The sequence below is a fragment of the Artibeus jamaicensis genome, unplaced genomic scaffold, assembly GCF_021234435.1.
Source record: "Artibeus jamaicensis isolate MK-2021 breed Jamaican fruit bat unplaced genomic scaffold, CSHL_Jam_final contig_196, whole genome shotgun sequence".
Taxonomy (NCBI): domain Eukaryota; kingdom Metazoa; phylum Chordata; class Mammalia; order Chiroptera; family Phyllostomidae; genus Artibeus; species Artibeus jamaicensis.
In genome coordinates, this window is record NW_026521401.1 from 1,774,687 (window position 1) to 1,795,564 (window position 20,878).

Below are 20,878 nucleotides of genomic sequence, written 5' to 3' on the forward strand. Positions count from 1 at the left end.
CCCTCTGCTGCTAAACCTACATGGTAACAATCTACGCTTCTCATCCCGAACTCCAAGGCCTTCAGTGATTAGTTCCAACCAGGCCCTGGCTTCCCTGTCTGCACCGCCTCCCCTACCTCTCATCTGAACAGTGACCCACTTGTGGCAATGTGTGCCATCGCACTGTGTACCACCACCTGGAAGCCCAGCCAGCCCACTCTGCTTGGCCTACTCCCACTTGTCTTTCACAAACCAGCCTAAGTGTCACCTCCTCTGGATGACTCCCCCAGGTCCCTCTCACTGGACTCCTATAGTTTCTTTTTTCCTTAATTTTATTTTCAAACAACCTTTTCTTTTTAAAGAAAAAGTTTGAAAGTGTAATATATACACCTGACAAAACTTCAGAAAGTACAGATGAGAATACAGCATGGTGAAAAGGGAGGTTCCTTCTCCCCAGAAGAAACCACTACTGCCACCTCCCTCTGGCCCTTGCCGGCAACAGTAGCACCAGGTCCTATATCTGCTTCCCTGTAAGACTGTGAGCACTGTGGACCCATTGCTGTATCTCCTGTGCCGGGCACAGAGCAGGGCCTGGGCTGTAGAATCATTAATGTCCAAGGATGAATGGGGTCATTCAGGCATGGGGTGGGCCAGTGAACTGCTTCTCCCACATGGCAGAACTTCACAGGCTCATGGACGAGCAGAGCTGGCTTCAGGACCTTGAAGGGCACGCATACATAGATGGGAACCCTGTGACCAGGGAGGTGTAGTGACCTATTCAGGATCAGACTGCAGAGCCAAGATCAGAAACCAGGTCTCCACAAAACCTGGTTCAGTAAATGGGATTGAGATGGAATAATCTAATACCGAGTTTCACTCAATGGTGTCTAACCCCACTGGATCTTCCTTGACTGTTGGGAAATTCCCTTTGTCCTCAGCTCATCCATCTTGGAGAGGGGGGTTGGGCTACAAATTCTCCTCTGTGGGAAAAAGTCTTTCTAGAAGACTCTGTTTTTTTCCTACACTCCACTGCTCTTCAGAGTAAGACCCTGCTGGGACTCAGGAGACCCAGGTCCAAGCCTGCCTGGGTCACAGTTCCCTGTGTGATCCTGGGTAAGTCTGATCACTCAGGGTCTGCTTCCTTGTCTGCACACAAGGTAGAGGTGATAAGCCTGCCTCCTGATCTCAGAAGTCTGTTGTAGAAAACAATGGTAAAATGTATGTCAGAGAGGTTGACAGACACAAAATCACTATGCAGATGTGCTGGGCAATTACTATTTGGGAGCCCTCCCTCCCTCCCTGTCAGCTTCTGAGGCTCTTACCACTTCCCCATCCCCAGCCACAATCCTCTGGGTATGGTTGGGATAAACAAACCCAGTGCCAGGGAAGAATTACTCAATGTGACACTTAATTGATGCAAAACACACAAATTCTGTGGCATACCGCAGAATTTACAAGCAGAGGGGCTGACAGGGCCATGGAGGAAGGGGTGGGTGGTGTGTGTGTGGGGGAATTAATCACGAGTCTCAGGCGTGAAATTAAATTCTGAGGGAAAGAAACCTCTTTCATTACTCTGGAGCAGAAGTAAAATGCTGTGGCGTGTACCTCGACAGCCTGAGGGGAATCACGCATGGCCAGGGCCAGTGCAGCGCTGGGGAGACAGATGGCTGGGCCCTGAGAAATCTCTAGGGGTGATGGGGTTGGGCTAGGGGCATCAAGTCACCCCATGGAGGCTGCTGGGACCTCCCTAGTTGGCTGAATGGTGCTGCCTGGAAAGGACACCCCCCAGATACAGCTTTTGCATCTAGCTACGGACTCCTTGAAACAGGGAACCCTGTTCTAGTCTCAGCCTCTCTGATCACTGGCTGCCTCTTTCATAAATGCAGATGGTAATGCCCGGTTCGTAGAGTTAGTGTACCTGAAGTCCTTGGTAAACTGAAAAAAGCACCTAGGTGCACGGAGTGGTTATTAGGTTGTATGTTAGGGGGCCTAGACTATTCTTGCAACTGCCTCCTCTACCTTGGAAAATAAAAAAAAAAAAAGAAAGAAAGTTGTCCCCATCTCAACACTTTGGAATTGCAGTAGGAATAGTAATCAGCAACAGTAGAGCAAAAATACCTACAACAATGAAAGCAGCAGCTACTCTACACTGAGTGCTGCTCTCTGTGTCAGGTACCTTGTTAATCGTTTAGCATTTGGGACCCTATTTCAATTTCATAACAACCTGTAACGTATATTTTGTCATGCCCATTTTACAGAGGGAGAAGCTGAGGTTCAGAGACATTATTTGTTTTGTGCCAGGTTGCACAGCCTTTGAGTGGTAAGGCCAATACTCTACATGTGGCCTGATTCTTTTCACTATTTCCCCTCCTCCTTTCCTTCCTCTTACTTTGTCAAACACTTCCTGAGGACTAAAGAAGCTACATATGTGACTTCAGCCCTCCTCAAATGACCACCTACATGTCTCTGCCGCATGCATTGTCTCCACCTGTTCCTCTTGTCTTTGGGTCTGGAGGCGGGGAGGACACCCATTCCTTGGGGATGTTCCAGGGTCAGACCCCCTTAGGCCCCAGGAGCTCATGGGGTGGGGGTGGGGCTGCAGCCACTAAAGAGTGAAACATCTGAGCTGAAACCCACCCTCAGCTCTGGAAGTGGCTCCAAAATAGGGGAGGGGCCAGTGGGGCTGGAGGCTGAGTCCTGACATGTACTCCCCAACCCCTATTCCCTTTGCGCAACCTCATACCAGTATCAGTTGAATTTTTGCCAAGACGAGAAGCTTGCTGATCGCCTTGTCAGAGCACATCACATCAGGGCCCATGTCATTCAGTGGGACCCTTCCCCACGGCTCTCTTCCATTCCTGCCCTTCAGTCCTCTTTCCCCGCTTAGATCCCCTCCACTCTTTGGTTTCTGTCTGTTTCTCTATGTGCCTGTGCCTCTCCTATCTTATCTGTCTGGGCACCTTCCAATCCTTATTTCTATTTCTTTATTTGGGCTTTATATCTGAGTCTCAGGTGCCACCTCTCATTCTTTGTCCCTTCTTCTCACAGCTGGTGGGCAATAAAAACCAGAAGGAGATAGGTTGGCATAGCCTCCAGTGTAAAGAATGTCATTTGAGAGGGACTCCTGCCTATTCCCACTCCAAACTGGGGGTGAAATTAGTAGGATGAAAGGGCTAAACATTTGTGCAGGAGAAACAAGCAGGCTGCAGGAGGTGGAGTTTCTGTGCCTTTCCCACACTGTATGAGCAGCATGCAAATGAGACCAAAGCCCTATACAAATAAGTCCCTATAATTTGGAGTGGAACCACTCAGACACATATGGGAATTGAGTGGCAGATTCCAAAGTCTAGCCACAAAGGTGGAGCTGCATAGTACAGCCCCATTTCCTCACCCTACGACCACACAGTTTCTCTTGGCATTGCTTAATCCTACACATGTTTACTTAGCACCTACTGTGTGCTGGGCATAGGGCTAAGCACTGGAGGCACTAGGGGAATCAGAGAGCCTGACTTTGCCCTCCTGGCTCCTGCTCTCTTGGTCTTGCCTACAAATGAATTGGGCCAATGCGGCGGGGGGGGGGGGGGCAGATCCTGGAAAGAGTCACCTGCTAGTCAAGGTAGTTTTCACCAAATCACACAAGGTCAGAGGCACACAGAATTGGAGTGGTACCCTGTTGCACTCTTTTTCCAGAGGCCCAGAAAGGCTGCATGATTTTGTGGGTCCAGCCTCCAAATCCAGATGTTCTGACTGTCAGTTTGTCCTCCTTCCAAAAGCCACTTTAATCCTATCTCTTCAAGAGCAGAAAATTTCAAATTGAAGGTCACAAACTGTTAGGGAGTTGTAAAATCCATTTGGTGAAGTTGTGACCAGCATTTAGATAAATTGAAATGGAATAGAATAGAATAGAATAGAATAGAATAGAATAGAATAGAATAGAATAGAATAGAATAGAATAGAATAGAGTGCATTGCAATACATGTGGTGAGAAATACCAGTGTGCATTGCAGTGGCTATGAAGAAAATGTCTCTGTGGATTGCTGTTGGAAGGGTCTGAATAGCAGTGTTCCAGAAAGACTTCCTGAAGGAACCCCATGTGCCCTCTTTATTCTGTTGGGGCATGTGCGTGGTGGGGTTGGCAGCTGGAGGACACTGGTGTCAAAATGTGAATTCTGCCTGTGTCTCCCACTGGTAAGCAGTTGGGGGGAGTTGCTTGGTTTCCCTAAGATCTGGTTCTGTTACTTGTAGAAATCGGAACAGCAGTGCACACCTCATAAGGCTATTATGGTGCCTAACAGACAACAGATAAGTGAAATTTCTGGCACACAGGGAGATTCAATAAAATTAGCTTCCACTCCTCCTTCAAAGCTATAATCAATCACTCTAGAATATGAATCCTTTATTTAATGTAGAAATATTTTGTTTACAAATTTTATTCTGCCTACTTTCAAATGTTGTGAGCTGGGCTGTAACAAAAGATATAAATGTACTTATATAAATTGGTATTAAGTATTAAAAAATACTTAGAGACATAATGAAATTAAAAACCTCCCTAATCTAATCTAATCATTATCATGTTTGAGAATCAGATTTTATTTATGAGCTTCCTGGAAGCTAAGACAAAAAAAGTTATCTTTGGAGTCCTTATACAGAGGGCACCCCAAAATAAACTGGATGAGGCTTACTCTAGTAGTTCCTGTACCTACCTGTCCTTTAATCTCTTTCTCTGAGACTGCCTGATCCGTGGTGTGGATGTGCCCAGTCCAAGGGGCGGGCTGGTTCCTCCCTCCCTACCTCCCTCACCCTACTCCCTCCCCTCAGCCCTCTGCTCATACCTGTCACAGAGAGGCGGGCCCCATTGCTTTGGCGGGTCTCCCCACTGTACTTGTGCTTAGTGATGCAGCGGTAGGTTGACAGGGCGTCCTCCTTCTGCACGTCAGAGATATACAGCCCGCCATGGTAAGTAATAAAAAACCTGTTTTCTGGAGACACAATCAGGACAAAGTTTATTACTCCCCTATCTGGGCATACTACCAGAAGCAAGTGGCCTACTCTCAGGTTAGGCCTATTGCTCAGAGAGAGGAAGTGATGGGGAAAACAAGGGGTGAATGTGGTACAGCCTCAAAGGCAGGATAGCATCTCCAATAGATGAGGATTTTCTACATGCAAACAAATAGAAATTTTAGTTATTATTCCTTTAAGTGTAAATGCTTCAGGGAGTTACAGAAAGATATCAGGCTTTAGAGTCAGACGAGATCTGGGTTCCACATCTGACTCTTCCTTTTATTCGCTATGTGACCTTGACAAAGTTACTTCACTTCTCGGAGCTTATTTGTATAACAATGTGCAAATAATGCTTCATACAGTGGACTAAGGATTTATATGAAAGTGTCTAGCACATGGTAAGTGCTCACTTACTGAATAGAAGTCTCCATTTGTCTTATCTCTTTGCAACAGTTTGCAAAGATCTTTCTTTTTCTGTCATTATTTCTTTTTAAAATATATTTTATTGATTATGCTATTACAGTTGTCCCAATTTTTTCCTCTATGCCCACTCTGCCTGCTACCCCCACTCCCTCCAGCAATCCCCTTCCTGAGTCATGTCTATGGATTGGACATATAAGTTTTTGTCTTCCTTATTTCTTTTTTTAAAATTCTTTTTTAAAAAATGTTTTAATATATATTTTATTGATTATGCCATTACAGTTGTTCTATTCCCCCCTTCATTCCCCTCCACCCTGCACACCCCCTCCCCCACCATTCCCCCCTTTAGTTTATGACCATGTGTCTCAAGTTCTTTAGATTCTGTATTTCCCATACTATTCTTGCCCTCCCCTATCTATTTTCTACCTACCTTCTATGCTACTTATTTTCTGTACCTTTTCCCTCTTTCTCCTCCTCCCACTCCCCTGTTGCTACCCCTCCATGTGATCTTCATTTCTATGGTTCTGCTCCTGATCTAGCTGTCCTTTTAGTTTGCTTTTGTTTTAGGTGTGGTTGTTAATAACTGTGAGTTTGCTGTCCTTTCACTGTTGATATCCTTTATCTTCTTTTTCTTAGATAAGTCCCTTTAACAGTTCATATAATAAGGGCTTGGTGATGATGAACTCCTTGAATTTGATCTTATCTGAGAAGTACTTTATCTGTCCTTCCATTCTAAATGAAAGCTTTACTGGATAGAGCAATCTTGGATGTAGGTCCTTGCCTTTCATGACTTGGAATACTTCTTTCCAGCCCCTTCTTGCCTGGAAGGTCTCTTTTGAGAAATCCGCTGACAGTCTGATGGGAACTCCTGTGTAGGTGACTGTCTCCTTATCTCTTGCTGCTTGTAGGATTCTCTCCTTCATTTTAATCTTGGCTAATATAATGATGATGTGCCTTGGCATGTTCCTTCTTGGGTCCAACTTCTTTGAGATTTTCTGAGCTTCCTGGACTGCCTGGAAGTTTATTGCCTTTGCCAGATTTGGGAAGTTTTCTTTTATTATTTGTTCAAATAGGTTTTCCACTGGTTGCTTTTTGTTTTCCCCTTCTGGTACCCCTATAATTCAATGTTGGAGCGTTTAAAGATGTCCTGGAGGTTTCTTAGCCTCTCCTCATTTTTTTGAATTCTTGTTTCTTCATATTTTTCCGTTTGGTCATTTTTTTCTTCCTTCTGGTCTATTCCCTTGATTTGAGTCCCAGTTTCCTTTCCATCACTATTGGTTTCCTGTGCATTTCCATTCATTTCAATTAGTTTAGCCTTCATTTGTTCCTCTAATTTGTGACTAAAATCAACCAGTTCTGTGAGCATCCTGATCACCAGTGTTTTGAACTGTGCATCTGATATGTTGGCAATTTCTTGTTCACTTAGATTTATCGGCTCTGGGGCTTTGAGTTCTTCTTGAGCAATGTTTTGGTCTGTTCGAACCTGTTATGTGTGAGGAGAGGAGCCTTAGATGTTCACCTGGGCAGGGCCACCCAGGTCGCTGGGTTGTGACACTGTATGTGGGGTCAGAGAAGGACAATAGTGGTCCCCTCTGCTGCTTCCTGCCGCTGTGGCCTGAGTGGTCTAACTCACTGCTCGCTCCTTCGCCTGGTTTATCTGTGCGCGAATGTGTGACCGCAATCAGCCTGCTACCTTGCGCCCTCATTGGGTCCACCCACTCATCGCTATTCCACTCCTGGGATCTGCCCATGGCTGCCTACGTGCCTGGGTCGTGCACCTGGGTCGGTCTGGTGGATATTTCCTGCCCTACCCTGCTCTGCTGCTGGCTCTGCCCCTCTTACTGGTCTGGCTGAACATTTGTTGTTGTCGGACTTCCATATAGTTCAATTTTCTGTGGTTTGGCTGCATTTTTGTTGCTAAAACTTTGTTGTTTTTAAACTTGGTTGTGCGAGAAGGTACAGTGTTTCCACCTACACCTCCATCTTGGCGCTGTCTTCTCTATTTCTTATACTATTCTTAACTTCCCCCTGTTGATTTTGTACCAACCATTTATGCTTCTTAATTCTTATACCATTTTCCCCATCCCCCTCCCAGCCGATAACCCTCCAAATGATCTCCATATCTATGATTCTGTTCCTGTTCTAGTTGGTTGCTTAATGTGTTTTTTAGATTCAGTGGTTGATAGTTGTGAATTTGTTGCCTTTTTCATGTTCATAGTTTTTTTTTTAAGATTTTATTTATTTATCTTTAGAGGGGAAGGGAAGGAGAGAAACATCAATGTATGGTTGCCTTTTGTGCGTCCCCTGCTGGGAAGTGGACTACAGGGAACCGGCCTGCAACCCAGGCATGTGCCCTGACTGGGAATTGAACCATGATTGTCTGGTTCACAGTCCTGCACTCAATCCACTGAGCTACACCAGCCAGGGCTCATGTTCATAGTTTTAATCACCTTTTTCTTAAATGAGTCCCTTTAACATTTCATATAATAAGGGTTTGGTGATGATGAACTCCTTTAACTTGACCTTATCTGGAAAGCACTTGATCTGCCCTTTTATTCTAAATGAAAGCTTTGCTGGATAGCACAATCTTGGATGTAGGTCCTTGCTTTTCATGGCTTTGAAAACTTCTTTCTAACTCCTTCTTGCCTAAAGCTTTCTTTTGAGAATTCCTTTGTAGATAACTCTCTGCTTTTTCTCTTTTAAGATTCTTTCCTTTATCTTTACCTTTGGCATTTTAATTATGTTGTGTTTTGGTGTGGTCCTCTTTGGGTCCAACTTATTTGGGACTCTCTGTGCTTCCTGGACTTGTATATCTATTTCCTTCACCAAATTAGGGAAGTTCTCTTTCATTATTTTTTTCAAATAAGTGTTCATTTTTTTTTTTTGCTCTTTCTCTTTCCTTTCTGGCACCCCTTTGATTCAAATGTTGGTACATTTGAAGTTGTCCCAGAGGCTCCTTATCTGATCCTCAGGGTTTTTTTTTGGGGGGGGGGTTGGATTCTTTTTGTTCTTGCTGTTCTGATTGAATTTTTTTTCCTCCCTTATGTTTCAAATCATAGGTTTGATTCTCAGCTTCATCCAGTCCACTGTTGATTTCCTGTAGATTTTTCTTTATTTCACTTATTATAAACTTCATTTCTGCCTGGCTCTTTTTTTATGATGTTGAAGTGCCCAATGATTTCCTTGAGCATTCTAATAACCAGTATTTTGAATTCTGCATCTAATAGATTGCTTATCTCCATTTTATTTGGTTCTTTTTCTGTTTTTTTTTTGTTCTGTTTTTTCATTTGGGCCACATTTCTTTGTCTCCTCAATTTGGCAGCCTCCCTGTGTTTGTTTATGCATATTAGTTAGAGCTGCTTTGACTCCCTGTCTTAGTAGCATGGCCTTTTATATAAAAGGCACCTGTAAATTGTGTGGAGTGGAGCCTTAGGAAATCACCAGGGTGGGGCAACCACTTTACCTCTTTGTTGCTCTATATGAGGGGAGGGCTTGGAGAGGTGACTATGCTGCTGCCTGTCTTCTAGAGGTTTGCCCAGCACTTGTCCTGGGTGACTAGGACCCTTCCAGCTGTTGCCCTGGTGCTAAATCCCAGAAGGGGTGGTGGGTCTATGTATTTTTTAAAGTCTGCGTGGGCCCTTTAAGTGGAGTCTCCTGAAAACCAGTAGTTTCTTCCATGGCCCCAACCCCCACTGGTTTTTATAGCCAAAAGTTACAGAGATTTATCTTCCTGGTACTGGAACTCTGGGCTGTGTGGTCTGGCCCGGCACTAGGATTGCTTGCTTCTAAGGTAGCCCTCCTGATTTTTATCCACCACATGTGAATGTGGGACCACCAATTCCGTTGCCACTGCCTCTTGCACCACACCATGTCTCTGTGCCTCTCCGTCCATTTCCACATTTCCACCTCTCCTACCTGTCTGGATGAATGTGGCTTCTTTAAATCCTTGGTTGTCAGACTTCCATACAGCTTGGTTTTCTGATGGTTCTTGCTGCTATTTATTTTGAAGTCTAGTTGTAATTCTTTCTGTGGTTGTGCAAAGAGGTGAAGCATGTTTATTTACCTATGCCTCCATCTTAATGAGAAATCCGTTATTATTTCTTTTAAATAATTCAAAAACATACCTGTATCTCAAAGCTAAAATATGCACCAGGTAATGTACTATATCCTGAAGATATAGCAGCAAACAAGACAGACAAAAATCAGTGCCTTTTGGGACTTGCAGACAGATCATTAGTTTATTATAAAAGGATATAACTCAGAAACAGCCAAATAGAAGAGATGCATTGGGGAAAATGTGAGAGCAAAGGTCTTTCCTATTTATTGCTTATTTGTCCTTACAATTATGTGAGGTGCCATCCCCATTTTTGGGTCACATAGCCAGGAAGGATAAGAACTCAGGCATTGAACTAAACACAAGCCTCAACCCCTTTCTCAAAATTTTAATCATTTATTCACTCAACAAACAATTATTGAGGCTAAGCTCCACTAAGAACTGGGACAAGGAGATACAGATACATGATAATCATTCAGCAAACAGTTCTTGAACACCCATTCTGCACAAGGCAAAGGTGCAGGCTCAGTATCTGAGTTTCCTGTGCTCTCTGCAGACTTTTACCATCTGGACGTGGCAGGGAAGTCAAAAGGACAGGCAGTAGTACACCCATTTTGCTGACTTTGATATAAGCATCCACTCAGTTATGGGGTGGATTTTCTTTTCCCAGGTTCTAAGACAAAATTTGAACTTGAGCTAGTCAGGGTTGATGTTAAAAGGGGAGCACGTGAACATGAGAACTGGGATGGGGCTTGCATTTGGCTTTGGGCCTTCCTCTACTAATGTCAGTGTCCTCTCACCCAAGATCTAGCCAGACTGAGATTAGGAAGCTAACTGTGGGTCCCTATGCCTGCTCTCCAGTGCTTATCTTCTTCCCTAGGCAACCAGGGAAGACCCCGGTCTGCCATTTCTACTGGGAGAGGGAGTTGAAATCAGCAGAGTGGTCATGACTTAAAAGAAAGCTGAGGGGAGAGGGTGATGCTGACCTCACAGGAAGGATCTGCGGACATCAGAATGTGAGGCTTCCGTAGGAGACATTTAGGGTTGCCCCATGCCCTTCCAATCTTATTACTTAGAGGTTGGCTTCCTCCCACCTGGGGCTGAGGGACCCCCTCAGCCAATGACAAAAGCTCTGATAGTGGCTCACTCTCCTATTAAGAATATACTGTGGTGTCCCACCCCTCCATACACAAGTTCAAGATCTCAGCATCTGGATGGAGATGGGGGCCTCACCAAAAGACACTTTCTGACAAGAGAGGCTGTAGAATTGCAAGGTTGAAAAGCTGAATGTGTCTGACCACATCTTTGATAAAGTTTCTCCAGCCTTCATTTGAATATCTCCCTGGCTAGGAAAATTACTACCTAGTTCAGGAACCCATTCCAAAGTCATTAGCTCTGACTTTTAGACAGATCTTCCTGGGTCAATCTCCTTGTAGCTCCCTGCTTGACTCCTGGTTCTACTCCCCAGAGCCCTACAGAACTAGCCTAACCCTGTGTTATGGACATACTCTCTCACATATTGGAAGGCAATTATCATGCCCTTTGACTTTTCTTCAGGCCAAACAGTCTTAGGATTTTATTTTTTAATAGTTATTTATTTAGTATGGTTTCAGATAACTTCATCACTCTGGTTGGTCTCTTGCTTCTTAATAAATTTTGTTGTAGCTACAAATCTCATTCTCTCTCCTTCTCATCTCCCCTCCCTGATCTGTCTTTCTCCCTCTTACACACTAATCTTTGACTAGAACTAGATTTACCATGTGCTAGGCATTTTGCCAAGTGGTGGGGATCTAACAATCAGCCTTATCTGATTAGGGCAGTATAGTGCAAGACTACCAACCTCTAGGCTAAGACTGCATCCACTGGTAGGAGGATGGGGTGGGCATGGAGAGGCAGACCCATTATATTACTGCCTCACATTCTTGCAGCCAACTAAGGGCCCCAGTCTTGGTGTCGACAAGCCACTGCTAGGCCACTTTTTCTCTCTCCACCGTTGGGCATGTGGCTTTGCGGGCCCAGGCCTAGAACTTCACATGGATCCCTGCTGAGTACTATCTTGTTGGGATCCCCCTAGATGAACACTCAGTGCTGTGGGTAAAAAATGAAAAGGCAGTAATAGGAAGCCAAACCCTGCTGCTGGCAGTTGGAGAGGACTTGGAGGAAGGGCAGAGAAAGCCTGGCTCCCCCACCAGACTCCGAGTATGCTGTTATTGTCTTCATGTTGTGACATCCCCAAGTCAAATATTGATCTGCTGTCATTTGTTGTGTAACTGGGACTGGAACATAGAACTACTGGAGAGGTTGCTGCCAATCAGAAGGACCAGGGTCGGGGGTGGGGTAGGAAAGACCCCAAATCAACCCTATTGGCCCACAGGTGCTCTAGCCTGGACAGCTAGGACCTGTGATCCCTGCACAACAGAACAACGATGCACTTGGCTGCATTGGAATTTTAAACTAGGAAGGGATGCTGTGGTGATGGTGGTGGGGAGCTGGGGTTTCTATAGTAACGAGCAGCTGCTGCATCTGATGTCTCACATCCTTCATTGTCCTCATTTCTCCCCTCTCTCACCCCCCTTCTTGTGCATATTTAATTGCAGCAACGTTTCCAGACACAGCGCATTGCTTGCTCCTCCTGAAACAAAGGCAGGCCACAGCCAGGGGGAAGCAGAGCTGATGAAGGGGAGGGGAAATCAGGGGTGTTATGTTAATCCCCTCTGGGGGGCCTTGTGCAACATCAGTTCTGCATGTTTGATGAGAATCCGGTGATGGGCCCTGCTGGGGAAGGAAGGAGCAAGAGGCCTGTGGAGTGAGTGGCATACAATGTGTAAAGGGGAAGAGGCCCAGCTAGCAGGCGAGGCTTCAGAGGGGCCAGGGCTCGGAAAGATTGCTGGCTTCCACAGCTGGCTCTGGTGGGGACCCTGGTAGTCTGGCAGCCCATACTCCTCATCCGAATGAGACCAGCTATCCCTGGGCTGGCAGAGGAGCTGCTGTTCCACATCTTAGCTCCTCCTCCTTCTGGGGCAGGCTGGGTCCAGCTGGGTCCAGCTGCAGGAGGGCAGAGTAGCAGATAGGATCCCTTCACCTAGCAGCCCCCCTCCTGAGGCCACTTGAAAATGTGTGTCTGGGACAATTTTTGATGGACACCATAACTGGGGGTACTAATGGCATTGAGTGATCAGGGGCTAGGGGTACAAGATGCCAGTAGTGTGTCCCCACGAGTAAAACTGGAAAGTCCCTTTCCCTTAGGCTCTAAGACTGGCACATAGAATTGTGTTCAGATGTAGACTTGGCCATTGGTGCTGCCTGATGGTCACACCTCAGAGGCTGCGGGTTCATCTGTGAACACACCATAACCAGGGAAGTGCTCTGTGTGGCTCATGAATAATTTCCTTCTCTTTTTCATTACTAAGAATACTCCAGCATGCTTCCCCAACCCTTTTCCTGGTGATTGGGAGCAGGCCTGTCCTTTTAAAAGCTAAATATTTATTCAGCACCTATTACATGTTAGGCCAAAGGCTTTATAAACATTATCTCACTTAATCCCCACAACCCTTTGAAACGAATGCTATTATTATTACTACCCAAAGCACAGAGAGGTTAACACCCACCCACAGTCAGACAGTTATAAATGGTAGAAACGGACCATTAGTCCACTTCCTATGTTTTTCCAAAGCTCTTTGCTAGGCCAACTCTCTTAGAATAACAGCACCTCTCATAGGGACATGTGGTCAGCCAGCTTTTGCTTGGTTGCTTCTCTTGGTGGGGTCCTCATTACCTCATGAAGGAGCACTCATCCATTCAATTCATACGGCTCAATTTATCAAATTTTCATGGAGCACCCTATGTCCTGGACTTGCTCCATGGAGAAGTCTTGAACTTGTTCTCTGCCATCTGCGATTCTATTGTATATTACGAAAACTATGTCCTTCTAACAGGAAAGGTGTGGCTGTCGGTGCAGGGCTGGTGAAGGGTGGGGAGTGGACTCGATGGAAGCCATCAGTGAGAGGAAAAAGCTAAAAAGGGACCAAGCCACCTCGGAGGTAGGGCAAGCCCAGGATGGGACCTAGGAGAATGGTCTGGAATTCTGGCTCTACTACTAATGATCAGGTATATACTTGCTTGAACAGTATCCCCCAAATTAATGTCCGCCCACAGCTTATGAATGTGACCTTAGTGGAAATAAGGTTTTTGTAAATGTCATCAAATTAAGATGAGATCATGCTGGATTAGTACGGGCCCGAGATGCAGTTTTGACTAGTGTCCTTACAAGAGAAAAAAATTGGGGCACAGGTGTGCACACACAGAAGTTCCTGTGGAGACAAGCAGAAATTGGAATAATGTATCTACAAACAAAGGAATGTCAAGGACTGCTGGCAGCCCCAAAGCTGTAAGAAGTGAGCAAGGGTCTTCCCCTAGTGCCTGCAGAGGAAGTACATCCCATCCACAACTAGAATTTGGACTTCTGGCCTCCAGAACTGTGACACCATAGTCTATGTACCTTTAAGCTACCAGTGTGTGGTAATTTGTTCTGGCAAACCTGGGAAACTGATACAGGTGAACTAAGGGAAGTCCAGTCTCCTCACAGGTGCTGGGATTTCTCAGTCTTAAAGAGGAGGAGTTTGATTAGCTGCTGTGTGTTTTTAACTATGTTTGTGCATTAGAATCATTAATGGAGCTCTTAAAAGTAAACTCAGAATCTCTGGGGGTGTGGTCTGGGAATTAGCATTTTAAAAAAGTTTTTTTTGTGATGCAATGGGTTAAATAAACTTGTAAGGCCCCTTCACTGACAGTTGATGTCTCCATGATGTCACTGAACTTTTCTGAGTTCCATTTCGCCTTCAGAAAAGTGGAGATAATCAGTAGGACAGAGTTGCTGGGAGACTTAGATGAAGTACTGCCTGTGAAAGTCCCCAGCACGTGGGTGGTGGCATTAGATGTCAGCACGAGTTGCTCCATTTCAGAGAGATAAAGGGCTGCGGACAGCTGGGGCTCCCAGCCCCTCCTTGTGGTCAGACCTTGTGCCAATTCTCCTCCTTCCTCCTTAGGAGCTTGGAAATACGGGTGGCCTTCCTTGGCAGTTTGGAAGGCCTCCACACAGGTGCTCAGTGACACCACAGCATCTTTTCTGTCTTCTAAAAGGTTGGACAGCAGGCCTTGGAGGCCCCTAGAACTTCAGGAGCCCCAGAGTTGACAAACCTAGGGGCTCCTGGTGACTCCAGAAGGTTGAAAGGAGAGAAGCTGCTCTCTGGAGGGTGGAGCCCCCTCTTTGCTCTTGGGGAGATGTGAGGTCAAGTTTGGTGGGGAGAAGGTGTCTGGCAAAGTGAGGAAAGCTGAGAGTTTGTGGGCAAGTGTGGATCGGACAGATCTTATTCCAACCGTTAGGGCAAGGGAATGAAGCAGGGCCAGCAGCTTTCCTACAGCCTTCCAGCTTCAGCCCCTGCCCCTCCTCTATCTGTTCCCAACATACAGCCAGAGCAGTGCCTTAAAATCCAAGTCATATCACGCAGCTCTTTTGCTCAAAACCCTCCAGTGGTTCCCCACTTCATTCAGTGTGAAAGCAGTGGCAGTCACAAAGGCTCTTCATAAGTATTTCTGGAACGGATGAATGAATAGAATTTCTAAAAACTCTAAGGTAGTTTTATCCCCACTTCACTCATGAGGAAATAGCAACTCAGAAAAGTCAGATCTCAGTGCTAAACTTACCTCCTCCAGGAAGCCTTCCCAGATTAACCTACTCTCATTTTTGAATATTTCTATATGCATCTGGCATAACTCTTACCATTACTTATCATTGTTTCTACTATATCCAATTAGGTCTTTAAAAAGTTATTTTTGAACATTCAAAGTCAAGATTAAACTGTATAGATATTCCTTGAAAAAGGGACATCTTAAAAATAGAATTACTATACAATCCAGCAATTCCCCTTCTGGGTATATACTCAAAACAATTGAAAGCAGAGCCTTGAAAGAGGTATTTGCTCACTCATGTTCATAGTGGCATTATTCACAATAGACAAGAGATGGAAGCAGCCCAAGGGTTCATCAATCCCACTGATGGATGGATAAAGAAAATGCAGTATATACATCAATGGAATATTATTCAGCCTTAAAAAAGAAGGAAGTTCTGACACATGCTGTAACATAGATAAACCTTAAGCACATAATGCTAAGTGAAACAAGTCAGTCACAAAAAGACAAATATTGTGTGATTCCACTCATATGAGATACTTAGGGTAGTCAAATTCATAGAGACAGAAAGGGAAGTGGTGGTTTCCAGAGTGTGGGGGCAGGAGGAAATGGGGAGTTGTGTTTAATGGGAGCAAATGTTTATGTACTCAGAATTCTCTTCTGGAGGGCAGCCCCCTTGTAATACAGGCTTCCTCCCCTGGGAGGTTGTTGCAAGAGGAAAGCGAAGTTAAACATTATTGAACTTAAAATAAGCCAAAACGCTACTGAACTTAAAATTTAAAAATGTTTAAGATGGTAAATGTTATGTCATGTGTATTTTACCACAATTAAAATAAAAAAATTAACAAGTCAAAATTAGAATGAATTGAAATGAGTATCTTTGTGAGGTAGTGATTTTCATCAGGGGTATTTAAATAGAGGCTGAAGACACACTTGGCATAGAGGATTTAAGTATAAAGAGAAATAAATTGGATCATCTATATGGTTTCTATTCCCCCCAGTGATTTATAATTTTCTGGCTTAAAAAAGTAGCAGAGTTGCAAGACCTTTTGGAGATCATCTGCTGCAGTGGTTTTAAAATTAGTGGGCATGTACTTATTTCCACCCCTGAGTCTTTGCTTGTGATTATTATTTCTGTGTCTGAAATGCTCTTTCCTCGACTCACTCTTGGTCTCATTCAGGTCTATGCTCAAATGCTAGCTCCTTGCCTGACCCCCCCATAAAAAACTAGACCATGTCCCACAGCCCTGCCCAATTCCTTGCCATGATTTTTGGTATTCAGAGCCTGTGGTGTTTTTCATTGAGAGCAAGGAGTTATTTTAGTATCTCAGCTCCAGAACATGGTTGGTACATAGTAGATGCTCACTGAACATGTGTTGAATGAATAAATCCTGGCTATAGAGGTGGTACCTTCAATGGAGTGAGACAGCTGGACCTGGGGTCCTGTCCTGTGGTTCCCCTCATACTGTGTGGAGGATGGGAAATACTGTGTGGAGGATGGGAAATCTCTTCTTCTCTAACCACCACGGTCACACTGCAATAGTTTGGGCCACTGTACCCCCCCTTTAGGCCGCTTGGACCCTTGTCTTGGTTCCCCAGCTCAGCTGAGTCTGGGCTGGGACATTAAAGCCAAGCTGATGGTTTAGAGCTAACAAAAGGGAAATAAACACAGATGATGACATGAGTAGGGTAATCTGCAGTGTAAATGTGGCTGACTCACCTTCAGGGGGAGGCCCCCTTCAGGGCATAAGCTCATACTTCCCAGGAGCTCCTCAAATATATGGAGACCCAGGGTAGCTGGGCTGTGGGAGAAGAAAAGGGATCATCTCTCTCCAGTATGCCTGAGGCTGGCTGCCCATTGTCCTTCTCCAAATAAGGACCCAAATCTTACTTAGTGATTAGAGCAGTCTAATCTCCTTGCTGGGGGAGAGACCACTCCCAACAAAGGTCACTAATTCCGGGAAGAAACCACATTAGCATTCCTGGGGCCTGCACGCAAACAAAAGTTGTGCAGTGCAACCTTGCAGGCAGAGTGGCACTCTGCCCCATTGTGGACAGAGAAGTCCTAAAACTGAGCTGCTTGGGTGGTTCTGTAAGAGGGTACAGCTGGGGGCCCCCCAAAGAAGGATTTGTAATAGGGTCCAGAACTCAGGGTGTCCAGGAAATATTAAAAATATGAGATGTCCTCACCCCTACAAGTCTGAGCTGGGGGGTGGGTGGGATACATGGAGCAGGGCCATTGAGTCATTTTGCATAGCAACAGTTTTGCAGATAACCTCTAGAATGGTCATTTAACAAATCTATAACCGTTAACTAGTTGCATAGATATGTTAAATAGCTGTGGCCTTGCTTTGAGCCAGGGGGATGGGAGTGACTTCCACCCAAGACATAACTGGGAAGCAACTCCCCCTGGTTACAGCGCCTGTGTGAGAGCTTGAAGATGAATGGCTCCACGCTATGGGGCCAGACCTGCCCAGACCCACTATGGCAGCCCAGTAAAACTGGAAGGGTATGGGAGTGCTGGCAAGTATAGCCGATTGTGGGAGGAATCAGAAATGGGCCTGCAGAGGAGGACTGACTCTGGGATTTAAACCCAGACTTGGCAGCCACTGAGGAGAGAGCCATGTGATTTTGGCAGAGTGGTGACCCCTGCAGCCTTGGTGAAGAAGAACCATGAGGCTTTGGACTAAGTGGGGATCCCCACAGTCATGTGGGGGTCACACACTTTTGGCAGAGTGGGGCCCCCCCACCACAGCCATGAGAAGAATCACCATGCAGCTTTAACAGAGAATCGCCACAAGCTTTCTATTTCTTTTCCTGAGATATGGTACCCCAGACCAGGCAAAATGGGGAAGGAAGGACTGTGTGTGCTTGTGGGTGTTTTAAGGGACTTTGGGATTTTGATGGAGACACTAAGTCATTACTCTTAAGTCTGTATAACTTGAATAAATAATCCCTTTCCTTTTTCACTAATCTCTAACATGGAGCTATAATTCTCTGGTGATGGAAAAGGCGAACCTACTCCCTTTCCTGGCGGCCAATCAGGGAAAATCATGGGAGACCACATGTGCAGTAGCTTTAAAGTAATACAACTACTTGTACATGTGTAGTAAAAGCCTGCTAAAACTAGCCAGGAAGGATCAGTCCTATAAGAATAGAGTCCCTCCAGCCCATGAGGTCAATCTCTGCTTGGAGTTGGCCTACTCCTATATTCTCTGCTATAAACTCTGGGTGTTCGGTTCAATTCTTTGTCCTGATCACCAAGAACCTGGTTACCTGTGCCCACCTGTGACAGTTCCATCTCTTCCTGCCTTAAGTCAAGCTTAGGTCCTTAGATGCTAGAGGCTCCACAGCTGGGGACTTTGGGGAAGAACTGGTACAGGGACCTGCACCTGTGAACTTGCTCTGTCCTACCCTTTAGGGCCCCTTCATGGATAAAGTCTGCCTTGGAGTGGGAAAGGGATCCAGACTTAACTGGTACAGTGTCTTTATCATTTCATAAACTCAGCAAGAAAGAAACCCAGGCGAATGAATCAGTGAGCACCATGTGCCAGGAGCTATGGCAGGCACTTTCACACATGTCCCCTCTCTCAAGCACCATCCATAGCCTAAAGCACATGCTGCTCCTTTCACCTTACAGATGAAGAAACTGTGGCTCAGGTGGAGACTTGTCCAAGTCACACAGCTCATGAGTGGAAAGGCCAGAATTCACATCTGAGTCTCCTGAACACAAATCAAGAGCCGTTTTCCCCAAACCCAGCTGCCAGGAGAGTGTGCCTTGCATTTTGGAGGGAGCTTTGGCCAGCCTGTTCTGAGAGTGGACCTTCCCCACCTTTTTGGACAAGTGACAGGCTCCTGGCCTCTGCTTCCCCTACAGTAAGCATTCCTCTCCCAGGCCAGAGCCAGAGTGGTGGACAAGCAGAAAAGTGTGAGGGGTGAGACAAGACTGCTTCAGAGGGCATTGTAGTTATTGACAGAAAGAATAGATGAATGGTGTCTCTTAGGAGGCTGCTGTGCAGTGAAGTTATAGGTGCGGTATTAGGCAACCATTTGTTTTAGGCAACAAAGAAACCCTGCTGTGGTCAGGTGCTGTATGGTAGCAGGAAGGTGTGATCACAGGCAGATGGCTGTGTGCTGGCATGCCCACCTTCAGGTACACCTGCATGGGCCTGTGGGGCATCGCAGTGGACACAGAGGGATTGGCAGCATGGGGACATGTGTGCTCCACAGGGTGGTGTGTGGAGCACTGTAATTGAAGTCAGTAATGGGAGATTTAAGACCTACTTTAGAACATCCCTCAACCTTTCTGTGCTTCTTTTCTCTCATCCCCAACTTGAGGACACTAACTCCTGACTTGCTCAGCTCATGGGCTTCTTCAGCAGTGTGGCAATGTATATATACAAAAGGGTGACATACACTGCATTGTACAGGTGTAATATAAAGTGTGTAAAAGCATAGGCCATATGTGTCCATATGTGTATAACATATGCATGGAACATAGTATTGTGTTGAATGAACAAATCCCAGCAGTAGAGGTGTTTCTTAGAAGATGCTTCTGGACTGCTGGAGTCAGATGATTTCCTGAAAGAGGAAAACCAGAAGCTGAGGGATGGGTTTCCTGCTCTGGCCACCCTCTTCACCCCTACCAGGAAGGCCCCAGGAGGTATGGAGTGAGGCAGGTGGGAGGAATGGATAGAGTTTTGCCCCAAGACTAGGCTTTAGCCAGGGTCAGAAAAATCATCCAGTCTCTCTTGGAAGAGAAGAGATTTAGCCTGTCACAGTTCAAGTCTGTCTTCTGGTGCAGTCTTAGGGTGACAGCCTCCAAGTGTGTTGACTGGTCCCCAAGGAACTCCCAACTCAAAAAGAGAAATTGCAATCAATATAGGTTACCAGTTACTACTCTATCCAATATAGATTTACAAAAACAATGTGGTCAGCTTGCAGCTTAGAGCATGTGGACAAGACTAATGAGCAAACTACCCCCACCAGAAGGCTGCTCTCTTCCTCCCAGGTCCTTTGTGCCAATGGGGCAGGGTGGGTGGGGGTGATCAATACCTCCCAGCTGTTGGCAGAAGTAGGGAACTATTTAGGGCCGACTCAGCAGAGCACCTTCTTTTCATTTCTCCCTTGTATTCCTGCTGGTAGGGAGAGCCCTGGACTTCCTCTAAGGCTTTCTCTTCTCCCCCTGGACCCTGGAATCCAAGACTGTAAGCCCTCCACTCAAGACCCTGAGGGGAGATTTACAGTGTAGTGGAAGGCATGTGGTATGTGAATTGGGAACTTGGCTTCAAGTTCCAGCTCTGGCGCTGGCTAGCTCTAAATCCTGGGTCCTCCCTGTTAAGGACTGAATTGTGTCCTCTCCCAATTCATATGTTAAAACCTTAACCACATGGCCCACCCTTCCTCCCAGCCCCTGTTGCTGGTTTGGCTCTACTGCTTGGAGCATAGGGTAGCTCAGCTAGTAAATGAAAAGCTCACAGGTTTATTGCTGGTCAGAAGACACGCCTAAGTTGTGGGTTCAGTCTCCCATCAGGGTGCAGATGGGAGGGAACCAATCGATGTTTCTCCCACATTGATCTCTCTCCCTTCCTCTCTCTCTGGAATGAAAAAAATTAAATAAGACAAAAAACCCACAACCCTCCAATGTGACTATTGGGAGACAGGGCCTTCATAGAGCTAGTTAAAATTAAATTAGGTTGTAAGGGTGGGGCCTTAACCCAACAGGATGTGTTCTTA

The 20,878-nt window shown here is 45.7% G+C and overlaps 1 protein-coding gene across 1 annotated transcript in view; it reads right to left on the minus strand.

The window, feature by feature from the left end:
• The window catches only part of DSCAML1 (DS cell adhesion molecule like 1), a 365,485-nt gene that overhangs the window by 93,970 nt on the left and 250,637 nt on the right, over nucleotides 1–20,878 (minus strand). Inside the window, exon 4 of the mRNA XM_037147331.2 lies at nucleotides 4,812–4,958. Coding sequence (XP_037003226.1) covers nucleotides 4,812–4,958 — 147 coding nt within the window. The remainder of the gene's footprint in view (nucleotides 1–4,811; nucleotides 4,959–20,878) is intronic.